We start from the raw sequence: 11,297 nt of genomic DNA, 5'->3' as shown, positions 1-11,297 counted from the left end.
GTATACTAGCAGGTGCGGTAAGTGAGGTCTGGGTATACTAGCAGGTGCGGTAAGTGAGGTCTGGGTATACTAGCGGGTGCGGTAAGTGAGGTCTGGGTATACTAGCAGGTGCGGTAAGTGAGGTCTGGGTATACTAGCAGGTGCGGTAAGTGAGGTCTGGGTATACTAGCAGGTGCGGTAAGTGAGGTCTGGGTTAGGTTAGGTTAAGTTAGGATTTTTCCCTATAGATTCAGATTCCTCCCTATAGATACGGATTCTTGCCTATAACTGAGAATGTTTTCCGGTATACTCTTATGGCTCCTGTACTATGAAAGAGGTTCTGTTGTTGATCACGTTCAGTACCTCTCTTCCTTCCTACCTGTTAATTAGTTCTGCAGGTGATGTTTACACAGTACCTGATAATGATTTCTAATTGGTTATTGTAATTATAATAGTTTATTTAGTCAGTAAATACAAATTGAATAACAACAGAAGAATTATTAGCATTACTGAGCCTTTGAAGTGATGTGGCAATTTGGATACGTGTTTATGTCTGGGCAGATGGAACACTGTTTATGTCTGTCTGTCTGCATGTCTGTCTGTCTGTGATTTAGGTTTATTATCAGGTGTAAGAATCGTATAATATATAGTTTGGGTAAGTTCATAATATCATGTGATTGGTTTGGATATACTGAGGATCGTGAAGTGGGATTGTGATTGTTTATGTCTGTTTTTTATTGTCTACGTAGTGATTGGCTGTTAGTCAATCTGTATATGGTAGTTTAACTTAAAGAATGTAGCAGAGAGAGAGAGAGAGAGAGAGAGAGAGAGAGAGAGAGAGAGAGAGAGACTTACGTAATATTATTCTTGTAATTTTCGTTATTTCTACTCAACAATGATAACTTAATTTGGACGGGTCATTCCATCTAAACAAACCCAAATCTGCGAAGTAAAAATAAAATGCAAAATTACTTCCATTGACTTTTTACATATGATTTCGTTTATATATTTCTGTTTCGCTTTTGTCTGATAAGTTCAACGGACAGTCTGACCGGTCTCTCTTGTTCTTATAAATATTGACAATGGAGGCGTCTTTAAGAGCTTGGGGGGGATTTCCTCCTTTTTATTCTCCAGGAGAGAGTGGAGACGGCTAGTAAGTAGAGGCCCTGAGGCATTGTAATTTTTCATCTGTTTGATGGCAGTAGCTACCTCATCCAGGGATGGAGGACAGCTGAGGTGGGTCAGCTCTGGATGCCAAGGGACATCCAGAATGGTAGTGCTCTTTCCAGTGCTGAAAGATGCCTTCTTCGTCTTAGAGAATTATCTTCGGATGAGCAGAGGGAAGCTGTGCCATGTGTTATTGGCCAATAAAATGTTTTAGTGGAATTGAAAAATTCACGAATTTTGTTGAACTGCAAGTTTTTGCTTTTCACATGTTTTATTTTTAAACCAGTCGCTCTTTAGTTTGCTAAGTTCGCGTTGGGCCACCGTTTTCTTCTTGCAGAAGGTAACGGCTTTTGTCCGAGACCGAGGGTTATTCTGCAAGTCGGTTAAAGCACCACATTTGTCACTGATGAGTATATTGATTTCCGGGTTATTTTCTTCAAACCAGTCCTGGTGTATTCTTTCGATTCTCGAGGGTCTCTCTACAGGTTTTTATCATGACAGTGTCAAGAATACCCCATTTAGTACTGGGATTTGGGTTGTTTGTCGTCGGGTTGTTTATCAGCCCACGTTCGAGCAGCTCTCTGAAAGCATGTGCTACTGCTGGACCCTCCAGACGCTTAGTGTTAAAACCTCTTCTGGAGGCCCGTTTTGGGGCGCTGTGAAGTGAGAGTTTGGTTCTGACGGACAGATGATCAGTATCGCAGTGGTCTGAGCCACGCTTGGCTCGGGTGATGAGGACATCTCGACTATCTCTTTCTCTGAGAATGATGTAGTCAATGAGATGCCAGTGTTTGGATCGTGGGTGTTGCCACGATCCCTTGAACTTGTCGGCCTGCATAAAAAGGTATTGGTGATAGTGAGGTTGTGTGCAGCACACCTGCTGAGGAGGAGTAGGCCGTTGGGATTATACTTGCCTAGTCCATTTCTCCCTATTATTCCCTGCCAAATGTCAACATCTCTGCCATCTCTGGAATTGAAGTCACCAAGGAGCACAACCTAGCCACGAGGAAGCACATCAGGAGTCTTGATAGTGAAGAGGCTGTGTACTGGCAGGGAAGACTTATGCAAGTTGCTTCCCTGTTCGCCACGAGGGCTAGCCAACGGCGGTAGCTGAGAGCGAGAGGAAGTAAGCAGTGCCTGCACTTTAACACTAACGAAATGCTGCCACACTCGATGCATTACACCACTCTGTGCGTGCACGCACGCACGCACGCACACATGATGTTCATAAACTCCTGCAACTCACAACTTAACACATTAATAAGTCGGGTTGTACACTCAACAGGCACAAACCGTAACTGATGCGTGAAAACAAAGCTCATAAAATACTTTCTCTTGTTAACTTATCATAACTGAACTCAAATGTCAATAGTATAAGAAAATATTAATTACTGTCTGAGTGAGTGTCAGGAAATCAAACTTGTTTATCCTTCCTGTGTGATGACGTAACAGTGAGCGCTCCCTGACAATGCGTTACCTGGCCATGTGTTACCTGGCCATGTGTTACCTGACCATGCATTACCTGGCCACATTACAATGGGTGTTTGTCCTCAACAGCACCCATTATATATAATTTAGACCATTTCTACTACCAGGAGGACGGTGGTGGTACTGCTTACCACGTTACCAGAAGGCGTGGACCAGAAGGCGTGGACCAGAAGGCGTGGACCAGAAGGCGAGGATCAGAAGGCTTGGTTCAGAAGGCTTGGTTCAGAAGGAGTAGATCAGAAGGCGTAGATTTTGAAATTATTGCTTCCAGCAATTTACCTACAATTGATGTTAATCTGTCTGGACAGTAGTTAGAGGATAGTGATCTATCTCCCGTCTTCAAAATCGGTATTACATTCGCTATCCTCCAGTAGTCTGGTACGACACCCGTTTTTAGTGACATGTTAAACAACTTTGCTAAGGGCATACTAAGCTCTTCCTTACATTCCTTTAGTACTCTGGCAAATATCTCATCGGGAACCTGGTCACTTATTAGGCTTTAGCTTGTCTATTTGTTTACTAACATCGTTACTAGTCACTCCTATCTCGCTTAATCTATTTTCTTCACAATCTCTGTATATAGTCGGTGCCTCGGGTATCATGTTTAAATTTCTAGTGGTGAAAGCCGTTGAAAATTATCTGTTCAGATTATTTCTCAATTTTCCATTAGCTCCCCAGTATCTGACTGTATTGGTCCAATCTTTTTTCGTGTTTTAGTTTCATACATTTGGAAGAATCCCTTGGGGTTTGACTTCGCCTCCCTTGCTACCTTCAGTTTATCATTCCTCTTTGCTTTTCTTATCTCGGTCTTAACCATACTAGCCAAAACCTTATAATAATCTCGGAGATAAACTTCACCACGATTTATTCTCCTACCTATAGCCTTCCCTTGTCCAGTAATATTCTTTAAGTAATTATTTATCCATTTAGGGTCATTGTTATTTGATCTGAGTTTTTTGTATGGTATATTCCGCCTTTGTGCATTAAGTAGGGAGGAGGATATGGGGGGACATGGTGAGGGGGGATGGGGAGGGGGACATGGTGAGGAGGGGATATGGGGGGACATGGTGAGGAGGGATGGGGGGGACATGGTGGAGGGATATGGGGGGACATGGTGAGGAGGGATGGGGGGACATGAGGAGGGATATGGGGGGGACATGGTGAGGAGGGGATATGGGGAGGGGGGCATAATGAGGAGGGGGAAATTTACAGGCACTGATATCTTGGGAGAAGGGAATAGAGTTGGGCTGTGGGAGGGCGAAGGAGGTCAGTGAAGGAGATCTTAATCTGTCTGTGCGTGTATATGTGTGTGTGTGTGTGTGTTTGTTACTTAGAACAGTCCCCAAACACCCCCAGCTTTATATACACAACCAAAACAAAAGCTGACGTAATCTACACGTGTTATGGAAGCGCTCGGGTATGATCCAATTTACTGTCAACACTGATTGGATAAGTAGGTGAAGATAATTTGATGTCGAGTGAAGATGGATCAGGTGCGGCAAAAACGGTGTTTACATGAGTCAAGGCATCAGATAAGAGACTCAACATGCACTGAGGAAGTCGATGCAATTCTGATATGAATGTAAAGGAGTTTGTGCATTAAAGGGTAAGGAGGCTTATGTTAGTTAGTTCCAGGTTGTAATGTGTTTTTGATTCTGTAAGATGTCTCCTTTCTATTGTCAGTGCATGTGTTATTAATGTGTTATTGTAAATTATATCAGGTTACGTTTATAAATGGTTCATATACTCAAGCATTTTATATCTACAGAATAAAATACAAGTTTTTGTTCGGACTGTGAACGGTACTGTACACAAAAGCAAATATATCCAGTAACAAACTTACCATAATAGAATATTTGTACAACACCTCTGTTGTTTAACTTAGATCACCTTCACTACACACCCACTGTTATGATTGAATATAGGACGTTTGGTTTGGGCCAGGGTGGCTTACCCCTAACCTAACCTAACCTAACCAAACCTCTCCCTTCCCCCCTCTCTCTCTCACCCTCTTCTCCCCTCCCTCTCTGGCCTCCTCCACCTCTCTCATCAAGTTCTCTTCCTTCCCCTGTTGTCCAATTCTCGTTTATGTTTAACTACTGAATTAGTTCCTCCATTGTTAACCTTTCCTAGTCAACGTCTCCAATTTTTTTCTCTTCAATATTCTTTCATTTTCTCTTTTTCTTTTAACAAGCTCAAGAATTTCGGCTTTCAGGGTAAGGAATTTTTGTGTGTTCATATTTTTTCAAACTTTCAACTTTGTAATATTATTTTTGAGCAGGAGTCTGCAACCCCCATTTTTGCTGAGTCACGTCTAAATTTCGGGCTATGTGGCCGGTAAGAATGTCATTATTCTTTATATTTTGGGTGAAAATAAAAAGCAAGAATAAAGCTATCTGTGACTTGTATCACTCAACTACCGCATTTGTCTGTAGGATGAGGCTGTTTGAACACAACCTGGTGCAACCAACACCTAATTTGACACACTTTGTAAGACCCAGAAAAATCACTTGGCGGCCGACAAACTCGAACAAATGGGTAAAATGCCTTCAGCAGTTGTAGAAGGAGTTCACAGATCAGTTTGCTGAGTTTCAAAGTAAAAGAACATTGTTCTTCGTCACACCAAACCCATTTCTGTTGGAAGCGGACGAGCTCGGCAACTGTCAGCCTTAAGTCGACGAAGCAAGTCTTGTTGATGCACAAATGGAACTCCTTGACTTACTGAACACTGACGTCATGAGACGCGCTCACAAAATGTCAGAGTCAGTGTTGGAGTTTTGGAAGCATGTGCAGCACAGTACATACCATCAGTCAACGTTAAAAAGAGTAGCTTACATCATTCTGTCGATGTTTGGATCAACATACTGCTATGAGCGGACATTCAGTGTGCTTACTTTTGTGAAGAACAACTACCGTTCTCAGCTCACAAGCAGCCACACCACACAACGTGTCAAGGCTGCTGCTCTAACACTTTGAACCAACTTTTTCTGAAATTGCAAATCACATACAGTCTCAACCCTCACATTAGTTCTGGTATTGTTCTGTTTATTTGAGTTTGGAATTTAAGTCTTTATTTTTCTGCACAAAAAGCAAACTTTATTTTACTTGAATATAACACTTAGAGGATTTTTTTTACCAAAGACACACACACACTCACACATATATATATATATATATATATATATATATATATATATATATATATATATATATATATATATATATATATATATATATATATATATATATATATTATTTATTTTATTTTTCAGTATTGTACTGTATACTGCAGGATATAATAGTACTTTATAAAACAATTTCCCCTGTATGTTTGTATTTCAGGAGCGAATCGTTATTAAACCGTTATCTTGTACTGCTCGAAGACAGTTCTATATTTCCATACCTTGTAAGTGCTAAAAGTTGTTTCCCTAATTTCTTTACATAATATTTAACTAGACTAGTGACTTATTGTTTCACTGCAGAATATGCAGATGCTGAAAATGAAAGGTATGTTTAGTCTTAAATATCGCTGGTAATTATAAAAAAAATTCTGGCAATAAAATATAGTCCTGCATTTATGATTTTATATTCAATTCTGTGGAACGTAATGCTGACGACTTATGTTGGCTAAGTACACCTGCGGCTGACTAGTGTATTAAGGTTGGGGACCACTGTTTTAGAGGATTTAAACATAATATAATAATAATTATTCTTACTTCTTTAAGATATTTTTTTCTTACTTTATATTTCCATTTTTTTTTTACTTCGAAGAATTATTAGAATTTTACCATGGGTTACAAATTTTAATGTTAATGGTGGATACCGTGTGGGCATTATCACTATTCGTGTATTATTGGTCAGTCTGTATTACGTCACCACCTGTACACGGTTTACTATTGGTGAGCCTGTATTACGTCACCACCTGTACACGATTTACTATTGGTGAGCCTGTATTACGTCACTACTTGTACTCATATATTAATTATTGAATCGACTGTACTACGTCACCAATAACAGTCGTAAACTATTGGTCAGTCTATATTACGTCATCACCCAATCTCGTACACTATTGGTCTATTTGAATTACGTCACTACCATTACTCGTACATTATTAGTCCGCATCGTATGACGTCAGAAGCGGTGTTGGGTTGTGATAAATGTTAGAAGATGTTGGATTTTTGAGGCGACAAGAACCTTCCACCTCTGACTTTGTTATTTTTGAGACCACCACCACCACAACCTGACCTTTTGTGTTCATTCATCCACAAAAACACACACACAAAGGCAACAGATATAATAATGAATGTATGTATGTATGTATGTATGTATGTATGTATGTATGTATGTATGTATTACGAGGTCATAATAATACCTGTCAGCTAAACGAACAATTAAAACACCGCCTCGCTTTATTAATTATTATTATTATGATTATTATTACTGGATAAACAAAAGCACACACACACACACACACACACACACACACACACACACACACACACACACACATTTACAGTAGAACAAATTGTTAACTGTCAAACACAATTATCTGTTTAGAATTCCTGTTCATTTTTTTTTTTTATTATTGCGTTTTTTTTTCTGTTGATGTTGAGGTCATGTGCAACGGTGTTTGTTTGTTTGTTTGTTTGTTTGTTTGTTTGTTTGATTGATTGTTTGTTTTCCTTCCTTAAGTAAATTTTTAAGGTTGGATGGAGGATTATCTGAAGAGCACGGAGAGAGAGAGAGAGAGAGAGAGAGAGAGAGACACCTCCAGCCTGTGTCAAATTTCCTCACTAAATCTACCAACACCTGCCTTACACCTGCCTTACACCTGCCTTACACCTGTCTACGCCCTACTTAAACCTGCCTCACGCCTGTTTATACCTACCTTATACCTGCCTTGCACCTGTTTATACCTGTCTTACACCTGTTTATACCTGCCTTACACCTGTTACACCTGCCTTACACCTGTTTATACCTGCCTTACACCTGTTACACCTGCCTTACACCTGTTTATACCTGCCTTACACCTGTTACACCAGCCTTACACCCCTTACACCTATCTTACACCTGTTCACACCTAGCTACACCTCCCTTATACCTAATCCCACTCACCCCTCATCACCTGGGCTCACACCTTAATCATTACTCACTTCCTAATCAAACAGATTCTCTGTAAGTTAAGGGATTACGTGTACTGGTGACCTTTCACCTGTGTGTGTGTGTGTGTGTGTGTCTGTGTGTGTGTGTGTGTGTGTGTGTGTGTGTGTGTGTGTGTGTGTGTGTGTGTGTGTGTGTGTGTGTGTGTGCGTGTGTGTGTGTGTGTGTATATTAAATATTTTAGATGGCAGTACTCTAACAAGGATTTAACACAAAAGAATGTTTCACCTCCTACGCCTCCCCCCTTCTTTTCTCCTCTTAATACTGAACCCCACCCCCCTACCCTCCGCTTTCTCTCTCTCTCTTTCTTCTGTCTATATTTCGCCTGTTTGTCTGTCTGTTTGTCTGTCTGTCTCTCCCTCCTTCCATATTTTCATTGAACGTGAAAAACCTCTCATTTTTTTCCCCTTACTCCTACAAATTGCCTTAAATATTCGTCTGTTTGGTCTAGGGATTTTCTCCACCCAAAAATTCCCTAACTTGCTCTATACAGCCTACAAAATTTCCCTGCCAGCCTCAATGTTTATATAAAACTTTCCCTACCTCTCCCCCGTTTCTCCCTGCCTACACCTGCCTCTATCTTCCTCTCCCATGTCTCTCTCCGTCTCTCTGCTTCTCTTTCTCTCCCCTTACCTCCATCGCTCTCTCTCTCCCTCCGTATCTCCCTCCCTCTATCCCCCCTCCCTCTTCCTTTCCTCTTTCTCCTCCCCCCCTTCCACTAACTCTCTCCTTTCCTTTCTCCCTCCTCCCCTCCTTTCCTCTTTTTCTGTCTTTCTTTCCCTCCCACCTTCATTCCATGCTCCCTCCTTCTCCCCTCCCTCCTTCCCTTCCTTTATTCTCTCCCTTCTCACTATTTATGTTTGATTTCCTCCCTCATGTTACGTAAATCCCACTCTCTCTCTCCCTCTCTCTCTCTCTCTCTCTTTTGTCCACATGTCTCAAACACTGTTTTCCCTCACCTCCTCATTCTCTTTCCTTCTTCCTGGTAATAAATTCATTTCCTCATATATAAACTCCTCTCTCCTCACTCCCCTCTCACACCCCCCCCTCCTTTCTCCCCACCCCCACACACTCTCCCTTTAGGGTAATCCGAGACTGATGTTGGCTCATCTAGTGACGTATCGTAGGTGTGTAAGCACCTGTGTTCTCTCTCTCTCTCTCTCTCTCTCTCTCACGCTCGGCTGGCCCTCAGTGCAGCCTGACGTAGACCCAGTGCGCTGCCAAAGAAGTGACTTTCAACACACCCAAATATTTTACTCTTTTTACAGCACTGATATTTTTAGAACACACACACACACACACACACACACACACACACACACACACACACACACACACACACACACGACCCAGACATTAGGGAAATATAAAATAATAGATATTGACAAGATGGGAATATCTCTTATAATAATAATAATAATAATAATAATAATAATAATAATAATAATAATAATAATAATAATAATAATAATAATAATAACAACAATAACAGATGCATAAAAAGATGAAATATTTCCAATAATAATAATAATAAAAATATTAATAAAAGAACACCAAAGACAACAACAATAACAACAACAATAATAACAACAACAATAACAACAAACAACAATAACAACAACAATAACAATAATAATAACAAAACAACAACAATTATTACAACAACAGCAACAAAAATAATAACCTGAACAGACTATGGCAACATCATACCGTTAGATCACCGGGAAAATTAATTAATAAAAAAAATCACTTTAAAATCCAAATTACGTGTATGGATGACCAATAACAATGACATTCACGTAATTATTAATTCATTCAGAAATGTTATACAAACCGCGATTGAATTTTGTTAACAATTTGGGCTCGTAAATACTGGTCGTTATGTTGTAGATTTTAATGTTGTTTTTTATACCATCAGTTGTGACATTTGTGAGTTGTATGTTAATATAATCTCATTGGTTATTGATCTGTCTGTCTGTCTCTAACCATCAGTAGCCACCACACCCACACACTACTACTTAGCTGTCATTCCGATCGAGTATGACGATCATCCAGCTATGATACAATGATATGAGCTATTAAGGATGTCACCAACGTTGGTGAGCTCTGAGGTGACTAAAGAGGCTGATACAGGACCGTCAGTGCCGTCCACAGATGTTGCACATGTGGAGGGCTATATCTAGTGCGGGAGGGGCGGCAGAAGCGTCTTTCCGGCGTTGGCGCTTGTGTTCCTCGGTTTCCAGTCGGGCTAACTCGAAAGTATTGACACCTTCTCGTGAAGTGCTCCTCCAAGCGTTAGGGTGTGGAGTAATCGTCTCACAGGTGACCGTAAAGTAGCTGCTTTGGCAGTCTACGGTCGTCCATGTTGGTAACATGGCCAGTCCAACGTAGTTGTTCATGGATAATGGTAGCCTCGATGCTCCTACAGTTCATGTCACCGAGAATACTGTCATTTGTTCTCTTGTATTCCAAGCGAACTCGGAGGATGGATCGTAGACTACGTTGGTGAAAGTTTTCAAGTGCCTTGAGGTGCCTCCTGTATGTGACCCATGTCTCGCTGCCATAGAGCAGGGTGGGGAGGACCACTGCTCGATATACGTGCAACTTTGTAGATAATTTCAGCTCCCTACAGCCGAAGACACGGGTACGGAGTCTGCCAAAGGCTTGAGATGTATATCTGATCCGATGTTGAATCTCTTCATCGATGTCCTCGGTGGTGGACAGGTGGGAGCCAAGATACTGAAAGTGGGTAACTTTAGAGAGTGTAGTACCGTTCAGCTGGATGAATGGTGGAGGTGTGATTGAACTAAGGGCAGGCTAAAAGAGAATCTGAGTCTTATTTATATTCACCTCAAGGCCGAAGTGTGCATACACATCTGCGTAGGTGTTCAGGAACTCCTGTAGGTGGCGTTCATTGTGAGCGACAAGTGTCAGGTCGTCTGCTTACTGAAATTCAGTAATGGAAGCTGCCGACACCTTTATTTCAGTCTGGAGTCGTCTAATGTTGATAAGTCCCTTCATCCGGTACTGGATGTCCACCCCGCCGGCTAAACTGGCACCGGCACGAGTAAAGAAGGCAGCCAAGAACATGGAAAAGAGAGTTTGGATGGGGAATAGCTCAGACTGGGTGCTATTGTGCAGGACTCTGCCGTTCATGACACCGCGGAGTTGCCTCACAATGGCAACGAATTTTGGTGGGAGCCAAAAAAGCTGATGGTCCGCCAGAGGGCTTCCCTGTTGACCGAGTCGAAGGCCTTGGTAAGGTCGATAAAGGCCATGTACAGGTCACGACGCTGTTCTCTGCACTCTTTCTGTATCTGGCGGGCAGCAAAGATCATGTCAGTGGTGCCACGTGATGGTCTAAAGCCACATTGAGATTCTGGGAGGAAGTTTTCCGCCTCAGGAAGAAGTCTGCTAAGGAGGCCTAGGGCGATAATCTTGCCAGCTATGGACAGCAGCGGGATCCCTCGGTAGTTCTGAGTGACATCAAAGTAGTATGTATG

The 11,297-nt window shown here is 41.5% G+C and overlaps 1 protein-coding gene across 1 annotated transcript in view; it reads left to right on the top strand.

Annotated features, from left to right (window-relative positions):
- LOC121854250 (soluble scavenger receptor cysteine-rich domain-containing protein SSC5D-like) overlaps positions 1-10,714 on the top strand; it is a 15,146-nt gene extending 4,432 nt beyond the window's left edge. Inside the window, exons 4-5 of the mRNA XM_042348790.1 lie at positions 6,117-6,141; positions 10,699-10,714. Coding sequence (XP_042204724.1) covers positions 6,117-6,141; positions 10,699-10,714 — 41 coding nt within the window. The remainder of the gene's footprint in view (positions 1-6,116; positions 6,142-10,698) is intronic.
- The last annotated feature ends 583 nt before the right edge of the window (positions 10,715-11,297 follow it).

The sequence above is a fragment of the Homarus americanus genome, unplaced genomic scaffold, assembly GCF_018991925.1.
Source record: "Homarus americanus isolate GMGI-L3 unplaced genomic scaffold, GMGI_Hamer_2.0 scaffold50564, whole genome shotgun sequence".
Classification (NCBI taxonomy): Eukaryota; Metazoa; Arthropoda; class Malacostraca; order Decapoda; family Nephropidae; genus Homarus; species Homarus americanus.
Note: the sequence above shows the minus strand (reverse complement) of the source record. Positions and strands in the feature narration are given on the sequence as shown.